Source organism: Malaclemys terrapin, chromosome 4 (genome assembly GCF_027887155.1).
Source record: "Malaclemys terrapin pileata isolate rMalTer1 chromosome 4, rMalTer1.hap1, whole genome shotgun sequence".
NCBI lineage: Eukaryota > Metazoa > Chordata > Testudines > Emydidae > Malaclemys > Malaclemys terrapin.
The window spans coordinates 100,224,750-100,251,127 of record NC_071508.1 but is presented as its reverse complement, the minus strand read 5'-3'; the positions used below and the strand labels follow the sequence as shown (position 1 = coordinate 100,251,127).

The 26,378-nt window shown below is 38.4% G+C and overlaps 1 protein-coding gene across 3 annotated transcripts in view; it reads left to right on the top strand.

Annotated features, from left to right (window-relative positions):
* Positions 1–25,980, top strand: part of STXBP6 (syntaxin binding protein 6) — a 241,819-nt gene extending 215,839 nt beyond the window's left edge. For all 3 annotated transcript variants that reach the window (XM_054027910.1, XM_054027908.1, XM_054027909.1), the window contains 2 exons: positions 13,847–14,004; positions 23,084–25,980. In XM_054027910.1, the coding sequence (XP_053883885.1) occupies positions 13,847–14,004; positions 23,084–23,107 (182 nt within the window). In that variant the 3' untranslated portion in view covers positions 23,108–25,980. The remainder of the gene's footprint in view (positions 1–13,846; positions 14,005–23,083) is intronic.
* Positions 25,981–26,378: the final 398 nt, after the last annotated feature.

Below are 26,378 nucleotides of genomic sequence, written 5' to 3'. Positions count from 1 at the left end.
TCACCTCCTCCTGCACACCCACCCCCTGCCCAGCCCGGAGCCTGCACCCAGCACCCAAACTCTATCCCAGAGCCTGCACCCTGCACCCCTCCTGCACCCTAATCCCCAGCCCAGGATCTGCACCCCAGACCACCTCCCCCCACCCAACCCCCCTCCCAGAGCCTTAGGCAGGTGGGGGGGGGGTTTCTGGGCACCACCAAAATTTCTACAACCCTGCCACCCATGCGAGTGGATAAGGGTCGGGGCAGTCAGGGGACAAGAAGCAGGGGGGGTTGGGGTTCTGAGGGGGGTAGTCAGGGGGAGGGAAGTGGATGGAGGCAGGGCTAGGGTGGGGCTCTTTCGCCTCCCCTCCCCAGTGTCCTCTGTTTTGATTGTGGAAATATGGTAACCCTAATATAGCCAAAGTGTTAAGTAATGAAGCTATGTTACTTTTTAAAAATATAACTATCCTCATAAAATGCAGAAGAATATGACATCTGGTTACTAAGAGTCAGCATAATATAGTGACCAAAATTTTATGTTGTGCGGTAGCAGGATTTAATAGGATTTCCTTTTATATAGAAAGTAAAACTGATCCTTAGTGTTTGGATTGCATTGACACTGGACCAATTTTAGCTTCAATCCTATTTATGAATTAAAAATCAAATTGTGCAGATAAACATCCATATTTGATAACAGTTGGCTGATGATGATCTGCAGAGGATTTTAATGGTCAGGTGGTTTGAAATAAGAATTTTTCTTTTGGTTATAAAATCCTAATGAGTTATGGCAATTCATTAGTAACTGAATGAAATCTTAAGAAATTAGGAGGAATGACTTGATTTTAAAATGACGTCCAATTAGAATTAATTGAATAACTCTTGATAGTAGTAACCAAAGCAAGAGTACATTTATGGGAATGCAAATCTCTTCCAAAAGTATAAACATCTAAACTTTAAATATGGCAGTAAATGGAATCACAGTTGTAATAGAGGAAGGTGCCAAGTGGTAGATAATATTCAAATATATAAATAATATGAGCCAGATCCTTCTCTCACAATTTTATACCTATGAAGCCCCACTGACTTCAGTGCTGTTATGCCTGATTTATATTGGTATAAATGGGAGAAGAATCGGACCCTATGCAAATATTGTAATCAGACTTTTTTCTTTGGCTTAGCATTCAGAAATATTAGGCACCTGTTCGCAAATGACTCATTAATAAGTCAGAACTCTTAGAACTGCTGTGAAATTGTAGTTTTTTTGTTTTTCATAAAATGACTCATTGAATATGAAACTGGGTATTTTAGATACTGTAAGAAGATGTGAACTTTCACTGCACACCACCAGGTCAAATTCCTGAAGAGTTTCTATTAACCAGACAAGCTGAATAAAGCTTCAAAAACAGTTAGACAGCACAATTATTTCCAAACCAATTAACTCCCTCTTGGAATCTGTATACAGTTATTAAAACACACTGATATATTCTTTATTTTGAAAGGGACTTTCAAATTGTGAAACATGAGAATTTGTATATTATAACAGTTCAGTAACTTTCTGAATTCAATTTCTATTTTCCTGAGCGATTTATATTCCAGCAATAATATTATCTGGCCTAGCCCAAGTTCCTTCAGTCAAAACCTGCGGTATATTCACAAATCTACATTAGTGGTGTCAGTTGGTTGCACGTGAATAATTACAAGATCATGCCTCCAGAACACATTCAGAACTATCATCCTACCTTTTATTCTTTTCCCTCTGTTTCTTTGGCTCCTATAATTATTTGCATTATGGTCGAGACTAGAAACCCCCACTGAGAACAGGGCCCCATTTTGCTAGGCACCATACAAATACGTCATAATAAACAGTCCCTGCCCTGATGAGGTTACAGTTTAAATCTATGACAGAGCTGGAAACTGAACGCAGATCTCCTAAGTCCCAGCTCAATGACTTAACCACAAAAGACCAGCCTTCCCCTCTGTAGCAGATGCTTTAAATACAGATTTTTCACTTTAAATTATTATATTGGTTCCAAACTCCTCTGATATCTTCGTTTGTAAAGCTATGGTTTATCATCAGAATTTTTATATATAACTGTGAGGATTTATATACAGTACTTCTGTTAATGAAAGCTGGTCTAATTTTTGTGGGCAAATAGTTAATTGGCCAGAAAATGTAGTTTGGGATTGACTGTGAATTCAGCAAATAGTTTTGGCCCCAAAAATGGGGTGGGGGGGAGAGGGAATTCTGAAAAGTCAAAATGTTTCATTCTAGTAGATTGGTGAGGCATGATTTCCCTTTACAAAAACCATGTTGATTCTTCTCCAACCAATCATGCTCCTCTATGTGTCTGACAATTCTGTTCTTTAGTATAGTTTCAACCATTTTGCCCGGCACTGAAGTTAAAAACATTAAAAATAAACAAACAAACAAACAAAAAAACCTGAACAGTGTTTCGTTTCAGGTTGAAAGAAACACATCATTTCATCCTAAACAACATGTTTAGTTTTTTGTTTTGGCAAGAAAAATCAAAAATATTATTTCTGGTCAACCCCAAATGAATTTTATTTTATTTTTTTTCCTGGTTAGCTACCAAAATGAAAAATCACTTATTTGCCTAGCTCTGCTATTAATACTTTTGAACTGTTGTTACATAATTCTCTGGTGCATTGACATAAGAGCAGTCACTAAAAGAGAGTCATGAAATGAGAAATAATCTGATCTACTGAGATTTTCCTAGTCTGATTATCATCGCCTACTGCTATACCAAGACTATCGCCAGGAAGTTGTCAATGTGACATAAGTTGCCTTAAACTTAGGTAGTTGCTTGTTTTACATTGCCATGCCCTTGTGATCTAATATACTATGAAAGGCCAGCCAGGATGAATGTGTGTGTCATGAGGAGTCAGTTAAGTTTGTCTTGCAGTTGTGCAGCTCAACACTACATTTATTGTATAAAATAGTTCTACAAGCAAGAGATAATAGTGAAGGAGACACTTGACAATTAGACTCCTTTATGGGCCTGACACCTTAATTATCAACACATTCATTATTAACATTGACTTCTTTAAATAACTGTGCTATGGTGGCCATTTTTTTAAAAAAATCCACTGATAGACTGACACATTCACTTTATTATATTATAAAAGCATTTATATTGAAACAGATCAACAGTTTGGTTCCATTATTTAGCTTCACTTAATCTTTCATTTCTCTCATTGGTCTTTGTCCAAAGTGTGTGTATACTTTCATGTAATAGATACACTTTTGTTTCACAGAGGTTTTCTAGGTCATAGAGCTAGAGAAGTGAAATTTTGTGAAAATAGTGCCAAAAAAATCCTTTCTCCTCCCTTACCCCTGCAACATGTGCAATATTTTTTTACTTAAGATTTAAAAAGTCAATTCTGAGACTGAAAAGAGGAAAAGCTTTCACATGACCTTTGGTTTATGGAAAACAACCTGCTTTAAAAAAAATTCTTTAACAAGAGCAAATATTTCTACATAGCTCTAAAGTTGAAATTTAGAGATGCATCATGTTGCAAATTTTTCCAATTTGGTTTACTTGTTACCACCACCACCACCACCATTAGTTGCATTAATAAGCACCCATGGGAACGTTTGGACTTGTCTGAACTACAAACCAACATATTCTTAACCTGGGTTTTACCAGTGTAAATGAGCAGAGTTAGTTTGGCCAAATTTGCCAATATAATATATGTTGATCCTGTGGTCAACACAGAGTCTTATGTTGATCATAGAAATCAATGGAGCTGTGCTGGTGTAACTAAGAGTACATCTTCACTACCTGCCAGATTGGCGGGTAGCAATCGATCTATCGGGGATTGATTTATCACGTCTCGTCTAGATGCGATAAATTGATCCCTGAACACACTCCCCGTTGACTCCGGAACTCCACCAGGACGAGAGGCAGAAACGGAGTCGATGGGGGAGCCGCGGCCATTGATCCTGTGCTGTGAGGATGGGAGGTAAGTAGATCTAAGATACGTCGACTTCAGCTACGCTATTCTCGTAGCTGAAGTTGCGTATCTTAGATCTATCTCTCCTCCGCCCAGTGTAGACCAGCCCTAAGAAGAGAATTAAGCAGGTATATAAGTCAATGGGATCCCACTTAGGCCAAGGCTGAGTTCTTTTTAAAAATCCATCTATTGCCTCAGTCTGAGGTTCGAGTGAGGTTATACAATAAAATAAAATGGAGTCTTAAATCCTCTCTTGTTAGAGAATATTATGTCATAGTGAAAAGTGTATTTTAGACTCGGGAGGTTACAAATATAAAAGATAAGGTGGGAGTAAAATATAAAGTAACCAGGTATAACTTGCTTTGTTTTGAGTAATAATTATACCACAAGCGATAATAATTACCTAAAGAGGTAATATTGGTTGCCTGTGGCTGACCGTTATCTGATGCACATGAAAAATAGAAAAAGTTTTTCATTTGCTATATTCAGCAACTTTCAAATTCAGTTTTTCAGCAATGGTTTCCTTCTGCAGCAGTCTCAGTCTCAACCCTTCAGTTCTGAATAAGGTGAACTTTCTAGTGGCTTTTAAGTGGCAGTTATTTGCTTTTTTCTGTTGGTAATGCACTCCTTTACATGTTATCTGTTCTACATTTAGTCACATAAGTCTTCCCACAGAATAGACTCTTATTCATGGAGACCAAAGTTTTTTCTCATATTTCCAGAATGTTATGTAGAAACAGGAGGGGAAGAAATACAATTTCTATGAGGCATTTATTTTAACTACATTTGGTCTTTTTGGCCTAGTCAATCCTAGAATATATACCGTATTTTTCGGCGTATAAGACGACCTTGTAACCCAGGAAAATCTTCTCAAAAGTCGGGGGTCGTCTTATACGCCGGGTGTCGTCTTATAGGGCGGGTGCTGAAACTTCCGAGCCAGACTGGAGAATCTGCGGTCACTGCATATGGTGGGGGGAGCTCAAAAACGGCTGCGGCCGCATGAAAGCAGCAAGGGCGGAGCAAGCTGCAGGCGTCCGGGACGCCCGGGGTATGGAAAAAAGAGAGAGAGTGGCGCTGTGCCCAGAAAAACATGCCTCTTTCACCCGTCTGGCCCGCCTTTGTATCCTATTACCGTACCGACTTCTCTGCCTCTCAGATCTCGCTCCTGAGGACTGCAGTGAAGCGGCGCAGACGCGCATGTGCGAGATCTGAGAGACAGAGAAGGAGGTAATAGGATACAAGGGCGGGCCAGACGGGTGAAAGAGGCATGTTTGCGCTACCGCTCTGATAGTCTTGGAGACAGGGAGGGCTGGGCAGGCAGGGAGAGCTGACCAATCCAAGCAGGCTTTGTATACAACAACCAGCCAATCGCCGGTAAGGTACATCGCTTGCCGTGATTGGCTGGTTGTTGTATACTGGGTACCACATACAGTACAGCACCAGTATCTGTACCTGTTCATACAGTATAGCACCAGTACATACAGTACAGTATACAAATGTCCAACAGTCAAAACCCCATCATGGCTCCACCAGCAAGAAGAAAGAAATATGAAGCCAGTTTCAAACTTAAAGTTGTAAACTTTGCCATGGAACATAATAACTGCGCTGCTGCAAGACAATATGGAGTAACAGAAAAGATGGTTCGGGACTGGAAAGCAAATGAAAAAGCATTAAAGAGTATGCCAAGGGGTAAGTGTGCATTAAGAAGAGGCACCCCACATTGTCCAGAACTCGAAAAACATGTAGCAGACATGGTGAATGAGCATCGCCAAAACGGTTATGTAGTGACACGAAATAAAATACGTTTGTTTGCACTTCAGTGGGCCAAATCTATCCCAGATCACAGCAACAGATTTAAGGCCACTGTATCCTGCTGTACTAGATTCATGGGAAGGCATAATATGGTACTGAGGCAAAAGACGAAAATTGCCCAAAAATTACCTGCAGATCTTGATAGCAAAGTAAATAGTTTCCATCTATACGTAATACAACAGCGCACTAAACATGGCTATGCGTTAAGTAGTATTGGAAATATGGATGAAACGCCAATGAATTTTGATATGGTTGGAAATAAAACTGTCCATCAAAAAGGTGAAAAAACAATTTTAATTCAAACAACAGGACATGAGAAGTCCAGTTTACAGTGGTACTAGGATGCACAGCTGATGGCGCCAAACTGAGACCAATGATTATTTTTAAAAGAAAAACAATGCCGAAACTCAAGTTCCCTGTTGGTTGTTTTGTACATGTGAATGAAAAAGGCTGGATGGATGAAGAAGGGGTAAAGCTATGGCTTGATAATGTATGGAGCAGGCGACCAGGTGGACTTATTCAAAAATGTAGTCTACTGGTGTGGGATATGTTCAGGGCTCATTTAACTCCCAGCACCAAGCAAAGGCTTGCAAGACTAGACACAGATGCGGCAGTTATTCCTGCAGGATTGACATCGTTGGTACAGCCACTGGATGTGTGCCTAAACAAGCCATTTAAAGATCGCATTCGAGAACAGTGGAATGAATGGATGGTTAGCGGCGAAAAGTCATTCACAAAAGGAGGAAACATGCGTGCTCCACAGTTGGATGTTTTGTGCAAGTTTGTCATAAAAGCCTGGAATGATATTGATGCAGAAACAGTAATCAAGTCTTTTAAGAAGTGTGGCATATCAAATTCATTAGATGGTATGGAGGACAACTACTTGTGGCAAAATGAAGAGGAAGCCGAAGCTGAGACCACACCATCTGATACGGAATTCGATCCATACGATGACTGCCTTACAAATGTATCACAAGATGTCATTGATGTACTTATGATATCAGATGACGAACAGGAGGATTTTGAAGGCTTTTAAAGGGAAACTGTCACACCAGCAAAACCTGTAAAAATACCGTAGCTTGCAGGTATGATGGGCGTTGCTAACTCGCCAGGGACTTGCCCGGCACTTGCTCTCTCTCTATTGTTTGTTATCTTCCTCCTATCATCATCAGTTCCAGTTTGGATGACAGCTTAGAAAACAAACAGCATGGCAGCTCCCATGGGTTTATTGTCTTATCCTTCCTTTCAGCTTCAGAGTGAATTAGGAAAAGTTTAATCCACTTGCACTGTTTTATGTTTACATGTTTGATGACAAACAGCTTTATGTTTATAAGTGACAGTTTTCCTGCTAAGTACCTGCATGTCATAAGCATTTGAATTAAAATTACCATATTGAAATCAAATCTGATGTTTTTTTTTAATTTTTATTTGGTGTGCATTGGAAGAGGGGTAGTCTTATACGGCGAGTATATCCCAAACTCTATATTTTAACTATACGCCCAGTCGTCTTATACGCTGGAAAATACGGTGTGTGTGTGTGTGTATATATATATATCTATATATATCTATATATATCTATATCTATACTGACAAACCCTCCTTGTGTAGACACAGTTTATACCGGCAAAAGAGTGTTTCTGCCAGTATAACTTATACCCATTCCCCAAATCAACAATATATACCAGTTTATACTGGCAAAAGCACTATTTTTGGCAGTATAACTGAATCTACACTAGGGTTTTTGCCAGTATAAAAATGTCTTGCAAAGTCAGACCTCTCACTGACATTTCTTTACTAGCAAAAGTTTTAAGAGTAGACCTGCCATTTTTAATGGGACCTGATTAACTACTGTATGAGAGAGAGAGAGGAACCAAATTATCTCTGGAAGTGGAAAACAGATAAATGCAAATACAGACCCTCAAATATTACAAAGGAGAAAGACGACAAATGAAATCGCTCCAGTTGCAAAGAATGTTGGGGAATGTTGGAAAAAACTTTTAGCACTGGTCAATATTCTCAAATATAACCTATTGTCAGTAATGTCAATGCTATAATTTCACACTTGTTGATGTCCTATCACTGAAATCAAATCAGTATATACTGCCTGTCCAAGTACCAACCGAAGCCCAGAGAAAGTATTCTGCATGCTGTACATTTAAAGGTATGGTATTCTCAGTCTACCCTTTCCTACTGCTTAAATATTTGGCGGTCTTGTACAAATATACTGTTTCTACATTCCAGCAGGAGTCCTGTTACTGCACCTCTTGTAGACACAACACTCGATTCCTATAGTGTGTGGAAATGGCTTCCTTCGACCTTCAGATCACGCTTTCCACTTACAAAAAGCAGCTGAAAACATTCCCCTTCCCTACCAAGATATTTCCAGTTTTAATTGGTCAGCTCCTTTCCCAAACCATATTACTTTAATTTCACATTTGATACTTGATGTTTTATATGGTGGCTGATGTCTTAATAGTATTGTATTTTAAACTGTTGAGTGGCACTTCAAATAAGTAATCTGGAGGGCAGACTCATTGTAAACGACAGAATTTTCAAGGGAAAAAAAAAACACATGTGGGGTTGAAATCCTGGCCATAAAACTACTATTGATTTCTTGGGGCCAGTATTTCACTCTAAAAATTTGTGTATGTACATATATGTATATAGATGGATGTATATAGAATATGTGTTGATGTGTTATAAATATTCTCTCTGAGTTTGGAACAGCTGCTTTATTCAGGATTGCAGAGCCAAGAGTAAATTATATCTGTAAAGAAGCCTTATTAATTAGCATGAGTCCAGTTTTACAGGGTTCGGAGGGAGCTATAAATGCCTCTTTAAAATGACCTAAAATGTTTTTCTTTTAAACTCATATATATTTTACTAATGTGACAAACTCATTTCTTCTATCTGCATAGCTAACTGCACGAGTTTTCTCCTCAGAACAGACAGGAATCATTCAAATGTTTTTGATAATGTATACACAATTAAAAATGAACTGTAATTCTTTACAAAGCAATCCTTGTAAGTAATATCATTGACACATAGTTAAAGCCCATGGGTAAGTCAGACTGAAGTGTGTCAGGACATGGCTAATAGAGAATGTTATTAACGTTTTATGAACGTGTTAAAACAGATCATGCAAACAAGCAACAATTATTTCGCTGGAGACCAATTAGTCTCGTGATCTGACAGACTGACTCTTATGCTGATCATTGTGATGACAACATCTGTACGTGTATTTTTCTGTGTGTATGATGTGTTAAGAACTTACTTTTCTTATGTTTGATAAACGGCCTAAAGCAGTCACACGGGGTTGTGTCCTTGTGTTCATTAGGATCATGATACATTTTGCATATCATTTAGAAATGCTAACAGAAGTTGCTGAGGGATGGAGAGGGGTTTTATTTCTCTGGTTTATATCACACTACAAGGAATTAAGAAATGAAATGTCTAGATCTGTGCTAAACAAATTGGATTTCCAATTTATTTGTGGCTATTGATTTATTTGTAAAAGTGCATGTTGGTGTCTTGTGAGTAGAGAACTACGATAATGAGAGAGGCCATCATAGATCAGAAAAACTTCATTAAAAGCCATCTTATTAAGCCACTCACTTAAGTAATTATGTAAGCACTAAATTTGGATCTGCTTGTGCTTTCATGTACAGTGAAATTAAACTGAAGAAGAGAATTAGCTCATCATCCTCTTCTTATTTTCAGGCTGAAATAATTGGCCTTAACACACACATTTCGCTGATAAAATGTAGTTAAAATCATTATAAAATACATGTTTTCTCATTTTATCTTATAGCATGCAGTTGAGCTAGATAAAATTGTTTGTCTGCCCTTCTCACAATGGTAAAATAGGCAATTTTTTCAAAGAAAAATTAGTAAGACATTCTCTAGTTCCATCTATAGCAACCTGTTTTACTGGGCCACAGAGGCTTTGATGTGAAATTTTAAGTGAGACTAGTCACCTGGTACATGGGACATTGGCAATTATCTAAAAAAGAAACTTGCCCCTCTTTTTGTTTTACCTGATAGTTGTGACGAGCTGTGGCATCTGTGCTAACACATATACTCCGATTTAAACATCCTGGAGCTGCAGGAAAGGTATTCCCAGTAACGGGACCTCCGCTATGCACCTCAACTAATCTGCTGCACTAGTCTGAAAGTGCATGATTATGTTGACATCCAAGATTTATGCAGGCTTTTTCCTCAGAAGGGTAAAAAGGAAAAGGGGTAGATAATCTTACGGTTGTGGGGATTTTGAGGCTATGATTTTCAAAGATATGAAAGGGTGCCTCATCCATTTTGAATGGATAACTTTCAATGGAGCCAAAAAGAGAGATTAAATATGACTGCTGCATAGTCTTCTGTACAGAATGGAAGAGGATGGCTTACATCGCAGCCACTTTATCTTTCATTGAAAACTGGGTGGTGACAAAGTTAAGGACCACCCTCTTCCCAGAGAACAGAACAGAAGCACGGACTGTTTTTTGCTATTTTTTTTTAATGATTTAGCACTTGTAAATACTGGCTGATTGACAGCATTAGATATTAACTCTGGGCACGCACAGTTCAGGCAGATCCTCAACTGCAGAGCTGAATTTTATGGGGCCTTCCAATCATGTTGGTTATCTTCCTAACAGCACTTCAATATTTGGTGTGGGGCAGGTTGTGAATATTAATACTTCTAGAGCCAATGTGATGGAAAAGTTTTCCTGTCACACCTCTCCAATAACCATTTGCTTTGAAGGGAATGGGAGCCTGCAGTATCATCAGCTATTTCAGCGGTCTGTCACTAGCTCTAAAATACATTTATTTTCAGATCCACGCTAAACTTCCCAATAAACTGCAGTTCAAATGGAACCAATAGCCAGAAACTAGGCACCAAAGTCAGTCAGATAATAGCTGCCTCTGCAGGTCACCGAATACAGCAAAATGTAACAAAATAGCACCTGGAGATAATACAATACCATAAGAGCTAAAAAGAAAAATAACCTAATTACTATTGCCTGCTGACAAAATCAGAGCCATATTATTCTCTGCTGAAAAGTATTAAATATAGAATTTTGACCTCTCTCTCTGAAAATATTTTGAAGAATTTCTAGGTGTGCTACATTTTTAGATTGAAAGTAATAGAAGACCAGCAAAATATCCATTCTAATGAACCATTGCAAAACATTAGGGGTTGGATTTTTCAAAAGCACTCCGTGGTCGTCTAATTCTGCTCCCATTGAAGTCAATACTGTTCACTTTGGTGGGAGCAGAGTTAGCCCAACTCTGAGTGCTTTTGAAAATCTCATCCCAAAAACCAACACTAAATAGTACAAGAGGTTGGAATGCTGCTGACCACACCGACATAAAAAGGGAGGTTATTTCCTCTGGCGTATTGCCCAGTACATGTGTTTATAGGACAAACCACCTGAACAAAAGCCAAAATAAGCTAGCGCTCTCTCTCTCTCTCTCTCTCTCTCTCTCTCTCAAAAAAAAAAAAAGGCAATCGAATCAGTTTTACATAAGCAAATTCTCAGCTAAACAAGAATTTCTGAGAAAAATTGAAGCAGACAACTGCTCCGTGAAATCAGATAACTCTTACCACCAAAGTGCTCTCAATGTCCTGAAGGAGTCTTCCTGAAAAACAGAGTTTCTCTCCCCCTCTACCAATTTCCAGCCCTAGATATCTTTGTGTCTGTCCTCCCAGTAATCCCAAACTACTGGGTAAGGGGTAGTTTTGGAAATTAGCAGAGCAGTTTTTGAAATAGTTAATTTTCACTAGACTGATATCTTATCTAGTGGTTAGAGCAGAAGACTAGGAGGTATATCTGGATTCCATTCTGGCTGTCAGCAGCTTGCTGTGTGACTTAAGCAAATTACTTAACTTCTGAAATAGATTGTAAAACATTTTGAGTCTCTTTGATGAAAGCCACCAAGATTATTATATCAACTGTATGATAGAAATGGGAAATACCTAATCCTTATTAGTTTGTTACATTAAAGAGTTAAATAGTTGGCTTTTAATCATGAATTTATGATGATCTATTAAGAGTATAAAGCAACAGAGGGTCCTGTGGCACCTTTGAGACTAACAGAAGTATTGGAGCATAAGCTTTCGTGGGTAAAAACCTCACTTCTTCAGATGCAAGTAATGGAAATTTCCAGAGGCAGGTATAAATCAGTATGGAGATAAGGAGGTTAGTTCAATCAGGGAGGGTGAGGTGCTCTGCTAGCGGTTGCGGTGTGAACACCAAGGGAGGAGAAACTGCTTCTGTAGTTGGATAGCCATTCACAGACTTTGTTTAATCCTGATCTGATGGTGTCAAATTTGCAAATGAACTGGAGCTCAGCAGTTTCTCTTTGGAGTCTGGTCCTGAAGTTTTTTTTGCTGTAAGATGGCTACCTGTACTTCAGGACCAGACTCCAAAGAGAAACTGCTGAGCTCCAGTTCATTTGCAAATTTGACACCATCAGATCAGGATTAAACAAAGTCTGTAAATGGCTATCCAACTACAGAAGCAGTTTTTCCTCCCTTGGTGTTCACAACGCAACCGCTAGCAGAGCACCTCACCCTCCCTGATTGAACTAACCTCGTTATCTCCATGCTGATTTACACCTGCCTCTGGAAATTTCCATTTCTTGCATCTGAAGAAGTGAGGTTTTTACCCACGAAAGCTTATGCTCCAATACTTCTGTTAGTCTTAAAGGTAGCACAGGACCCTCTGTTGCTTTTTACAGATTCAGACTAACACGGCTACCCCTCTGATACTAGTAAGAGTATGAAATCTATAGGTATCATATTGTGGCTTTAAATGGGAAGATATTATTTGTACAGTGATACATATACAACGCAAGTGACTAGTACATTCATGAGGGCAGAGAAGCTTGTATTGAGGAAACCAAGGTAGAATGCCTGGAGTTTTAAAGATTTGGAAGTAGAGGTGGTAGGTGGACAAGAAATGGAAGGCTATTGCAAGTTTAGGGAATTACATCAGAGAGTGCAAAGTCCTACATAAGAAAGGAAATGGGGTGGGGGGCAGTAAACAGCTAAATCAGAGAAGATGGGGCTTCGAACAAATGAGCACAGAGATTGTAGATAGAATGAGTCTGGGCAGAACCATAAATGTGATGCTTGAATTTGATGTGATAAGACCTGGTGGGGACAAGACATGATCAAATAGATAAAAGATGACTGCAGCAGCACCATTTTATATGGAGAGGTGAGGTGACAGATGGCCAGGTTTGGTTGAGGGTTTTAGCAATAAGAATAAAGAGGGAGAGTACAGTTCTTGGTGGTGAGAAACGGGGGGGAAAGCCACAGGATGTAAAGAAAGCCTGGCTATGAAGGAAAAAGAAAGGAATCACAAATGAGTTTATGCGCCTAGGGCATGCTGAAGGCATGGAGCTGTAAAGAGTGTAAAGAAGGGAGAAAGCAGACAGTGATTTGGAGGAAAAATGATAAAATCATTATTCTGAATATAATGAATTTGATATGGTGGCAAGGGGATCCAGGAGGAAGTGTTATTCAGAGTTGCAAGACTCTAGCCTCTCAAGGAGTACAACTTAGATAACCTTACATGATAGATCATCTTAAAATTCTATACAATATCTCTGTTACAGTACTGTGGTGAATTTCTGTGTACAGTTCCATTGACTTACTCAGGTAGTATCCTGAAATGAACTAACGTCATATGGTACTATAACTTAAAAGATAACATGCCACTAGCAGTAGCACACCATGTCCATTTAGCTATTAGTCATAGTAACGCTTTCTTATGTTCCTAAATTATATTGTTTTAATGTGATTTGGTCATAATCTGTTAATGGTATGGTTTGGGTCAAAATCATATGGGTGGTCAGGTTTAAGACAACAAAACCCAGATTAGCTGAGGATTCATGTAATTAGATGTAATGTAGTTGGAATGGATTAGCAGACATCATATTCTTGAGTGAATAAATTAAGGGTTGAAAATAACTTCTTTTAATACTCAGAAGAAAAATCTGGTAATGTTTTCAAGTTTTTTTATGCTGCACTGTATGTTAACATTGGGTTGCTAATGATACATCTGTCATTTCAGGAAACAGCATACTCCATTCAGCAGCAGACAGTGTGACCAGTGCAGTACAGAAGGCAAGTCAGGCTTTGAATGAGCGTGGTGAAAGGTTAGGTCGGGCAGAAGAAAAGACAGAGGATATGAAAAACAGTGCCCAGCAGTTTGCAGAAACTGCACACAAGGTAAGATTCTTAGTGGACTGGGGCTCACAGTAGCTCAAAATAGTGTTTCATGTTTGTTGACCCTCATCTGCAGGAGGTACAAGTTGCTGGGAAGTTTTCAATTGATCACCAAGATTCAAAAGTGTGTGATTCTTTTGTCTCACAACTGTCCCTCAATAACAGGCAAATTCTGGTTTATAATTTCTCTCTCCTGTGCAATAGACCTGGTTTTCTAATGCTTCCCTTGTTACAAAATCAAAACAAAAACATTTAAGTATTTATTTCATCCCCATTCCATGCACACATCTTTCAAGCTGATTTCCCCAGATTTCTCCTGAGAGTTGTAACCAATCTTAGTTACTATAGAACAAGGGTTACTTTGTTGATGTTCAAACGAAAAAGATATACACTGGGAAGGAACTGATTTTGTAATATTACTGTCCATTTCATGATAAGGTGAACATCAGAGGAGTTGCAAATGATATCTCAGCAATATCTTTTAGTCTGTTTCATATTTCAGCCTAAAACTGAGATGGAAAAAGAATAAGTTTTCATTCTGATTTAAGAAAATTACTACTTGTTGCTGGAGATATGATTGCCCTGCAAGCTAGAAAGGGCTTATCTCTTATAATGCTGCCTACACAGATGGAGAGTGCATGATGGAGAGTCACTGCTGAAGAGTATGAATTTCTTAATCTGGCAGTTTCTGGTCTAATTTTCTGATCTGGCAGTCTCTCAGGGACCTGGTCTGGCTGTTGTAGTCAAATCTAGCTATCAGGGCACAAAATACATTCAGAAGTACTTCTAGGATGTCCCAGGATGGTAAGATATGACTGGAACTAGTGGCCAAGGCACATGAGAGAAAGAGAGAGAGACTACCTGACGTCAGACTGCAGCAGTATCCAATGTTGGAAGGTAATTTTCCAAAATAATTAAACAAAACTTAAACTTGCAGTTTGAAGAGAAGGTTGGTTTACTTTAATAAGCAAATGCACCTATCCTGTTCAGATAAATGTTTAGATTTTCATTTCAGTACATTAGTGTATAGTAAGAACCCTTCAAGAACCCAAACATTTTCCTCCCATATCAGTTTTAACTTGTTTCATTTTGCAGATTTTGGTTCACCTTTGTACTAAATATAATAAAACATGTTGCCAAATTGGCCCAATTTCATTTAGTTCCTTATTTTGCATGAGTATCATTAGCCATATTAGCATAATTCTGGAAATAGGATTTAATCTGTATTCCTCATAGAGTCCTAAAACGTGTCTTGAATTGCAGTGTACATGTTGTAATCTATTTCATTCTCATCCTCATCTTTTTTCTTAAATAGTAACTATAGTTGAGCTTCAGAGTAGCAGCCGTGTTAGTTTGTATCCGCAAAAAGAACAAGAGTACTTGTGGCACTTTTGTAGTCTCTAAAGTGCCACAAGTACTCTTGTTCTTTTTATAGTTGAGCTGGTTCTCTTAAGCAGGGCGTCTCCTCTACCGTTGCTAAGCATTTGATACTGAAGATACTGCACCATCTTGCAAAGTACATTTTGCAGGGATGAAAGTATGCAGAAGTCATACGATTGATACTAGCATGGTAACTACTGTGTGTTCATTACCAGAATCGAAAGTAACCTTAGAAATACTGTTGCAAGGGAGTAGGGTAGAAATTGATACTAAGCTACTGTGTAAAGGAGGCATTCTGCATTTAGAAATGCCTTCCAAGAGCATGGGGAGTGGAGGGTGTGTGTGTGTGCCAGATTTCAATACTACCTAAAAATACATTCTCTAGAGTAATACAGTAAATTACTTGTCAGAATAAAATTCATTTATATGCTTCAGAAACATGGAATTTATGGCCTGGATTTATGGAAGAGTCTCTACTATTCAAGAGGAGTTACTGGCCCCTTCTTTCCCCCAAGTGCTTTTTCAGGGTTGAGTCGCAAGGGAGCCTGCATTGAACTGTGTTTTGAAATTCTAAAATTGGTTTATTAATCACTTGGGAGCTGGCAGAGTTCACTAACATTGAATCCACTTACATAGAAATAGATTCGTCTTCATGCCAGTTAACAAGAATTATTGAAGGCAGAGTCTCAGCAGCAGTCAAGACTCAGCTGCAGCACTGGCCTTCCCCCTGTCAGATACTGACTGCTACTCATTTTTATTGCGTTGGAAGAGTGTAAAGGAAAGTGTCTACTGTAAGACTTAGCGCACTCAATTCAAATTGCCATATAGAATTCTGTGAGGGGATCTAATAAGTGTGGTTGGTCTCCCCATCCCACACACACCCAATGCATGCATTCACATGCTTTCAAAAATGAAAGAGACTGATATTAGAAATATTTGGCCTGACTTCCATCTTTTTTGCCAATGATCCCTCAACTCTCTTGCGCTAAATGAGATGTCCTACAGACTTGCCGTCATATGTGGAATCCAGAATGATGCAAAAGAAGCTTCCCAAAGGGCAAGCTCCATGGTGGCCCAGCAAGCATGCTGTTGTACTACAGTATAGCCCTTTCTTTCTTTTTTTTTTAAACCTACCATGTATGCAATGATTAGATGACAGTAGTACTTCACTTGGAATTGCAGCAGTAGGAACAGTAGAGTCCGGATAGGCATCAGCAGCAGGGTAACTGCTAAGATGAAAGAGAACAGGAAACAGCCAGGAGCCATGCTGTTCCTCACACTCTTCTCCAACCCATCAATTGCACAGTGTAGGACACAGCCTTAGAGGAAAATAGAATGAAAGGGAGGAAGAACAGACATTTGGTAGCAGGGGAATTTGATGAATTTGGGAGGCAATGAAGGGGCCCATTATGAGAAATTGTTGGTTATTTTATTTAATTTATTTCTATAGTACTAGTAGTATGAAGTGTTTGCAGTTGTCCTCATTGTAGGGGTATATGTCAAATTGAGACACTGGGAATTTAAGATGTACTGTATGTTTGGGTGACCTGGGTGGTGGTGTGTCAGGAGACTGAAATCTGGGCTCCTGCTTTCTCTGCCCCCAGCTGCAGGCACGTGGGAACTGCAACAGCTCCCACTTAGAAAATGGAGAGCTGCAGTTCAGAATTCAGGGCATCACTACCCAGTTCCTGCAAACCTTTCCAAAATCCTCTGGAAAAAAGAGGGCGCTGAAGCCCTGATATTCGCCACATAAAGAAACAAGCAGGGGAAAATATTATTGGAAATGGTTTATATTAAAGGGCACAAACAGTCTTTGAATGGAGGCTTCAACAGTTCACCATCACAATTCACATTAAAACAATCGCCGTGGACTTGAACAAAAGTGATCATCACCCTCCCTGAATTTGTCCGGTCGGTCCTTCCCACCTATTTCAGATAACTGGACAACAATGTGATAAGTTATTATATGATTTCAGTTGCAACTCATTCTAATGAAAATAACACAGAACCTGCAGTGATGTATCCATCTATCTTTATCACTCATTGAAAGTGTGCAAGCTATTGAAACAACAGCTTTACCCATTCCTGTGTATATAAATATATGCACATGTGTAGTATGGTATCTATAGCATGCCGTGAAGACTTCTTTCAAGTTATAAAATCTATCATTACCTTTGTTTTGCTGTTTTTTTTTTAAGAAAGTACCAAAAAATTAAATAAAATGGTCACAATTTTTCATTTATTCATCATTTTGGGGTGCAGAATTTGAGACCCCATAAAGAGGCTTGTTTTTCAGAAGGTAAGTGTTAAGCACTTTCTGAAATCAGGCCTTTTTCAGGTGTCTCAAGTTGGGTACCAAAAAGCACTAGCCACTTGAGAAAATTGTGGCCATTATTTTTTGTTTGTTTATGTAGGTGTCTACAGAATGTAAATAGTTCCTATCCAGACCACTAAGTATCTTTGGTATATGTTTAAAAACACAATAAACACATAGAAACATAAATTAAATGCAGCCACTTCCTTATGAGACTTAAAATATGAACTGTCCTAAAGCAGGAATTGTGATCAGCCTTTTCAGGTATGTACAACTATTTTTTGGCCCCACAACTCTTGGCAGCTCTTACCGTGATTCATTAGCTGATGGATACCCGTACAAGTTTACTTGAACAGATTGTGGCAGGTAACACCAAGGCTACGTCTGTACTACCCGCCTGAATCGGTGGGTAGAAATTGATCTCTCAATCGCGTCTCGTCGGGACATGACATTCAATCCCCGAATCGGCGCTTGTACTCCACCAGGGCAGGTAGGAGTAAGTGCCGTCGACGGGGAAGCCGCGGAGGTCGATTTGTCGCTGTCCTCACAGCGGGGTAAGTCCTCTCCAATACATCGAATTCAGCTACGCTATTTGTGTAGCTGAATTTGCGTATCTTAAATCAACCGTGTCCCCCCTCCACCTGTCCCCCCTGTAGTGAGGACGTAGCCTAAGTAACATTATAAGCTCCATCACGGTCAAATGATTTGGTTACATGCTGCAGCTCTCTGGGCTTACAGTTCTTGGAAATAAACTAAAATAATCCAGTGCACACAGTAACCTGGGTCCAGAAGGAGTTCCTTGATATGTAGCATTCACTTTTTTTTGGAAGGGAGTTAAGGCATAGACACCTGAAAATATACCATGAAAATCCTGTTGTGGGTAGTGTTAAGTTTGCAGCGTTTCACTTTTCCATAAGTTAATGTTCTCAGATCAGATATAGACCTGATAATTGTTGTGCTTTTTAGTTCACTGCAACCTGGTTAAGGATTGTTTTGTTATTTAATGGTCTGTGTACATGAATAGCTGCATGTTTCTTAGACTAAATTTAGCAACTCAATGAAAATGCATTAAGCAAGTGTTGTTTGTGGTGGTTGTTAATCAGTATTTTAGCATACTGGATGCGGTATTGAATAGCCTGCATTATTAGATGAATGCCTAAAAAGTCAATACAAAGTGTATAATGGTACTTCAAGTAGCCTGATTGGTGTTGCAAATGTTATTCCTGACCTAAATAGGGAAAATTGCCAGTGGCAAGGGAGAGGAAGCAGCATAGGTTTAACCAGAGAAGGGAGAGTCTGAAATCTCTTGTCACAAAAAATCTTGTAATAGCTTCTCAGAAGCCTTTCTTTCCTTCAAGCCCACCATCCCCACAATTTTCTTCAGTGTTTTGAGTGGAAGAGTTTGGAATAGCGTAGGTTAATCATTTTAAAATCATAATACATTTGTCTATGGCAGGCTCCAACCGAAGTTGTCAGGATGCTGTAGAATAGAGCAAAACAAAATAAAGGCTGCATAGAACCAATAGCAAGGAACTGAGCAAGGGAGACGTGAAGGAGCAAACAGAAAGTAGCCGTTCTGTAGTTCCTACACTGAGTGATAGTGTACTTTTCATTCAAATGTGTATTAGAAAAACAGAGCTGTCAGGCTTAGGAGCAAGGCAATATCACTCAGTCATATCCTAGTGGCTCCTACTGTTCTATTTTTAAAATACCATTTATTGCCCAGTAATACTGTAGAATTTCTAGCCTCTCAAAACTATTCTCAGGAGCTATCCACACTGTCTATATTGTGTTTGCTTAGTACAGTGAAACCTGCAGTAAAGGGCCTTCTTTGATAAGCAACCCCATATCTTATACACCCCTATTTAAAATATCAGCACATGCTTTCCACTTCTCCTTCCCTTGACTTCTATCCACAACTACCTGGACATTTCTGGTCCACTTATCTGAAGGTGTAAACAGGTTTCACTAGTACATGAACACTGTATGTGTACGTATAATATTAAAATAATTTCTTCTAAACATGTGAACAATAATTTTAAAGAGGTTAAAAATATTTCTCAAAGCACTACAATATCTTGTAGTTTAAGTGATTTCATGTCCTGTCTGCTTTTAAATTTGTCAAGTCCACAAATGAAAACCTACTGTGGACAAAAAGGCAGCTTTATTTGTTTCCCACAGGCCTCATAAGGAAAATCCCATTCTGGAAATCACAGAACTAAAACATGCAATATAAATTCACATTGAATATTTTCCTTTTGTGTGCGGACAGCATGCTTGGTATTGCACAGCCCAAAGATACTAGTATGATATTCACAGCTGGAAGAAAAAGTGTGTGTGTGTGTGTGTGTGTGTGAGAGAGAGAGAGAGAGAGAGAGAGAGTGGGGTAGAAGGAAAAGTCACCCACAACACAAAGCTTTGTCAGGAAAAAAAAATTCTGGAGAACTTCCAGTCCTCATTTTCTAGCCAGTCACTTGCACTTGCTTTTGCCCACTATTGTAGCTAAATGTATCTTCTGCAAAGACTGTCTGTTTGATCCTGTTAGATCTCTGTTTGGAAGTAATGCAGGAATTAGATGGCTAAAAGTTCATGCTACTCAAGCTTTACTGAATGCTACGCGTCATGAATTATCTCATGCTTGGATTAATATGATCCGCTGTGCATTGCTAGGTGTCCGGACTGTCAGATACATGTCTTGACAGTGTAACAGGTGTTTGGTGGGTGATGGTTAGGGAATTGGCAAAGTTGATAAATGATGGGGTTATTTACAATAGAATTTATTTTCTTTTTAATTAAAGGAAAGCAGAGAAAAAGTGTTTCTGGTTCACATTCAGGAAGGTAAATAAATTAAGCATCTTCCCAGAATAAATTAGTGATTTCAGTTAAAGAAAATAAAATGGGTCAATTATTTTTCACTTCTGCTTTTCCTGTAAATGGCAGAGCTCCTGCACTGAACTACTACCCCAAATCTTTTCTTGGGTATTGGACAAATGGGTCAGTCCTCCAGTTCTGCAGCAGTTGGGTCATAGATATCTGTTGCTGGCATTCTGGGTGGCAACGAGAAGACTAAATCAAGAATAGCATGGCTGCATCAGCTCTGCTAGCAATCGGCAAGATAATCTGGCCTTTCTCTCCATCAGTGGCCAGAAGCATGGAGTGGATGCCAGAGACTCTATCTACTCTACTTACTTCTGCTCTGGAATATATGAGGGAGAGCATGAAGAGAAGCCTTTGGTCATGGCAGAATGCCCCTCCTTAGAAAAGGGCATCATCACAAACTGCTCTCATATCAGTTGCACTGCGTGACCCAATTCAGTTATTTGTAACCAGCTTTCTTTCAATATTAATTCTACTGAAGCAAAACTTGTTTTAAAATGAGTAAAGGTTATGAATGAATTACAATTCCCCACAAAGAATAGGAAAGATGCTCATTAAAATTCTGCAGATAATCTCATCACTTCACATTGTCTGGTAAAAATGTGTAGGGCAGCTAACACAGGTGACCTAGTGGCTTGTAGATGCTCAATTGATTTGGGTTTTTTTAATTGGCAAAACGTGCTTGGGTTTGTTTTTGATGGGCTTTTATGTAACGGAGAAGTAAATTTGTCATTTTTTGTTCATGTTTAGTTATTAAACACTTTGAAATAGTTGGACAATCACTACACAGAGCTGAGTCATTGTTGTAAAGAATTAAGTGATTTTTTTTTAAAAATTCCTGCATATTTCAGTATTCCAAAACAAATAAGAAAAGTAGGAATCTAATTATGCATTGTTTTAAATGGTAAAATAATGCTTCTCTGGCAGAATACTGATAATGAACATCACTGTTCATTAACTTTAGAAGAAACAAGCACCAAATTAACATTTGCAAACATTTGTTGCAGCCAATTAGAGTCTCCATTTAGGATGCTTTTCCTGGCAGCATTCTCTAGGCGTAGGCCCCATTTCAAAGAAATGGCTTAAATATTTGTATTATTTTAAACTTGTAATTAATTTCACCATTAATATGCTATGACTACATACTGGCATATTTCACAGCTATATATTTATATGACTAATCATTATAGCTACATGTCAAGTTACTTTAAGAAATAAGATTGTGTGAATATTGGGTATAAGGAATTGGAATAATCTTTCTGGAACCTTAAAGTACAGCTTAGTCACCTGTTCAAAGTCTATGTCAGAAGACAAATTACCATTGGGACTAGTAGCTTTTTTAACTGTTTCTCACGTGAAACAGTTTAAATCTTTACATTCTGTTAAATGTAAAGTAGCTCTAGGTGATTGGTTCTCAACCTTTTTAATGCCAAGGGATCCCCTGTTCCATACTATGAGCCCCACACCCCCCAGGGATCCCTCCCGTATGTCTGTGATCTAGTTGGTATCCTGGAACTATTGATACTCGATAGCAAGAGCTTGCTATCTAAGTCGCTTAAAGAAATGTACTTCTCATAAATAATTATTCATGATGTTTCCAGAAAAGATAGTGGCCATTGACATTCTTTTCTAATGAACATTTTCCAATAAATTTCTACGTATTAAAAAAAATACTCCATCTCTGTGGGCACTGTAATAGAGAGGCCAAGCCTTGAGCACATGGAGGCTTACCTAAATCCAGTCCTGTTATTCCTGGTCAGGATTTGACTGGAGGCAAATGAGGAAATTTTCACTGCCACTGCCCATTTGGTGTTGTAGATGCATTGCTGAGGACTTCAGTCCCCTCCACCTGCTCTAGCATGCTAAGTCTGTAGATAGTAGCCTCTCCATAGTTAGAGGTTGAAGCCAGCTTCTGTAGAAGTTTCTATGAAACGTCACATGCAGGATCTTAGCTCAGGGTAGATTTCCACCCCCTGAAAGTTTTGAATCCATTGGACAAGGAGCTTCAGGAAGGAAGATTAAAAAATTGGGTTGGAAATTCTGGATCATCATTTTGCTAACTATTTGGGAGCAGAAGTACACATATCTGTGAAACAGCTTGACCAAAAGACTAATTTGTTTTGACTAGTTAAGCCTCAGGCCTTAGTGATCTTTTCCAAGAAACCTCTATTGGATTGGAGGAGAAATGTGTGTGTGTCCCAGCTCATACTAGTGAGTCTCTGCTCCTTCTTCCTTCACAGAGAACTGATGCATGGAGCCCCCATAGAGCTGGTTTTATGAAAGCAGCCAAATCCCTTCCCTGCTGAATAGGAGATTGGAGAGCAAGGAAAGGCTAATCTGGGTCCAAACTTGGATCTGGTTTCAGGTTTGGCTTTCAACAACCTTTCCACTAGAAAATACTTTATTTGGAGGATTCCATGTACTGCCCATCATTAATCCAAATTAGTTGCTTTAGCCAGGAATGGCTATAATTGCAAATAGTATAACTTTTTCTCTCTTGTTCTTTTTCAGCTTGCCATGAAGCACAAATGTTGAGATACTGCCTAACACAGATATCTTCCCAAGAGGAACTGAAAAGCTAGGTTCAGCAATTTTTACTGGAGATCCAAACTTTCACATGCATTATCCTTCCAATTCAGTGAAGATGAGTTATTCAGTTAACGTACAGGAAAAATGTTGCATTCCCACATTTTTATGGTAATTTCACTAAGCAATGCTGCTGTATCTCCAACCTTTATTTTGTATTTAAGTTATTGTAGGTGTTTTTAAAAACATGGACCAAATGAGAAACTGATCAAGATAAGCACCATCTTATTTTTTCTGGTGTCACACAGGAAGAAGTATTAAATTGGCCGCAAGAGATGTTACTGTTCAGAAATAAAATCCAAACAATGGTTACATATTTTTCCCTTTTGTATAGTGCTAGTGGAAATTGAACATTGGAATTATGCCTCACAGATTATAATCCTGTAGTGGAAAGCAGACTGATTTGTTATGTGAAACAGCAGGCCTTATCATTTCTGCCACTCAGTAGGAATTTTTGCACCAGCATTCAGAAGTGCAAATTTGACTTCCAGATCTGACCCTGCTATCCATGCTGCATTTTGAAAATATCCTGTTGTACTTTCCAGATTGATTTTGGATTGTATAATAAAATATAAAGAATGTAAACTTGAGATGTTAAGATCTAAGAAAAATCTGATTTTTTAAAGTGTACACACAAAATGGTTGTGCCTCATTAACACAGTCTGGAATTTAGCAGTCTTTGCATGGTTTCTTTTTAACTATGATTTCTCTGAATTAGGGCCTTTATAAATGAAAGTTTGAATAGAAACTTTCCAAGCTACCAGTTTTCCATAAACTTTACACAGAAAATATTTTATCATAAAATAGCTTGGAAAAATATCTTTCCATTGCAGACTGATTAACTAAACTATTTTTGATCTATTGTCTTCCTTAACAGACAGCTGTTTTCCTCATTTTCCTTCAGAAATTCTCAAGTTATTTATTCATACGATTAAAATTTGAAGACAGTACAAGAAGTTATACTTGATTTTACCAAGAGTACACAAACATAAAATGCTAGCTAAGCTTCCAGCCTTTAGCTATAGTATGTTTATCCAAAGCTGCATGCACCTTCAAAATTTTCTGTTCCCCTCTTACTGATGAGCCAGACAGCCAGTGTAATCTGAATATACTGTAGTGTTCATTGTCAATGCAGAATAAGATTTTGCATTATTAATGACATTTTAAAGAGCTTAGAATCTAATAATAAGGCAGTAAATGGTATGCGGGGGAAGAAAGAGAAAAGTAACTAAGAAGTAAATAATACCTATTGGAAATATCGATATTACAAAAAGAGGACTGAATTTATTTGGGAAGAAATTCTAAGTCAACCTACAGAAGTCATCTAGTGAAATGTATAGTTTGTAGATGTATATTTTTAATTATGCTATTTTGTATGAAGTTTTTTTATTGCATAATAGAAGTTGTTTAGAGGAGGGAGCATGTTTGTCATCTGTTTAGCACTGTAGGATATCATCAAGGACAACCTTGAGAACTGTCACATCCCAAGCTGCCAACTGGGAAAGAATTTGGCCAGTCATAAACTGCAAGTTAGAACAGGGCCACTAAAAACGTGAGGCTCCAAGCACCACTTGAGCTACTTATGACTAATGCTTGCCTTGAAAGAATCTGTAGCGTCATAAGCACAATAGGCAACATTTTAATAAATAGGGCTCTTACTAGAGACCAGCAAGAAAAAAAAAGCACTCTCATATTGTGAATTAAACAAAAACAAAATGTTAGGTTAGGGTTTTTTTTTTTTTTTTTTTTTTTAATGTCTCATTAGAATCTTTTTCAGATGTACAGCACAGTTCTGACAGCAAAGCAGATATGTCTTCATCCATTCCCCTCTCTTAGGGTATGTTTACCCTGCAATAAAACATTCGCAGCTGGCCCGTGTCAGGTGACTTGAGCTTGCAGGGCTCAGGCTGTGGGGTTATACAGCTGCAGTGTAGACCTTCAGGCTTGGTCTGGAGCCTGAGCCCTGGGACACCACAAGGAGGCACGGTCCCAGAGACCAGGCTCCATCCTGAGCCCAAACGTCTACATTGCAATTTTATAGCCCCACAGTTACACTTGTTTTTTTTTTTTTTTTAAACTGTGCTCTCAAGGATTTTGCTGCCTGATGAAATTGAGGTCATGGGTAGTCAGTATGAAAAAGAGAGTCATATGTTAATGAAAATTCAGTAGTGAGAACTACAACCATAACAGTAGTTCCATTAAAGAAGAGAGAGAATAGGATTTGAACTGTTGCCATCTAGCTTTTACTCAAAGGTTATAATTAATTTAGAAGAGAAGTTTAAACCCCAGATCAGACATACTTGGGGAGGATGAGTTATTTCAGATAACAATCCATAGTGCTTGAGGAGGCTACAGGTTTAAACATCTCCTGGGCAGATCAGGTCACAGGTCTAAATTCCAGATCCCTTTTTCACAGGTTAAACGTTTGTTCTTTAATATGTATGTTTTAGTACCATTAACTATTTTTCATAGTTGAGTTTGAATAACTCAATGTATTGAAGAAAGGAAAAGAGATTTATTTGCTTTCTGTTTCATTCCTGGTATTCAGTAAACTACTAGATGTGGTGGTACTTAGGAAGGTTTCAAGAAAGTGTGCTGACATCCCATGCTGAAGATAAACTTTATAACATTATACTTCCGTCCTGGAACTTAGCTGTAGTATACAACGCAAGTATTATTAGATATTTGTGTACATAAAATATACAGTAATTCAAGTTAATGTTAATGAATGTATTTTGAAAATGTAACTATCAATAGTTTCCTTATTACATTATCTTTTTAAAGTTCTGCAAAGAATAAAGATCATGTATTGTTGGACTTGAGACTGGTGTACTGCAAAATCTGTCTTAAAAGGCTACTTTTGTGGCTAGCAAAAATAGTGCATTCACGTGACAATATTAACAAAATGTGCTCTCTAAACAAGTGATCTTAAAGGTAGGTTTTGCTATTATATGCCAAAATCCATAATTGCTGATATATGTTGTAATTAATTCCTCAAAAGTTCTAAAAAATGTAAAAATAATTTTGTGCCATTCTGAAAAAAGTGGGACCTGCTTTGTTGATTCATTGTTGCAAACCCTACTTTTGTCATTAAACATTTTAACTGTGACAAAAAAAAATTCCTGGATTTTTGGTGTGTTGTTTTTTGTAGTGGTGATGGGGGGGGTTGGTTTTTGTTTTGTTTTTTGTTCTCCTTTCTTCTAGTCAAAATAGAAAAGAT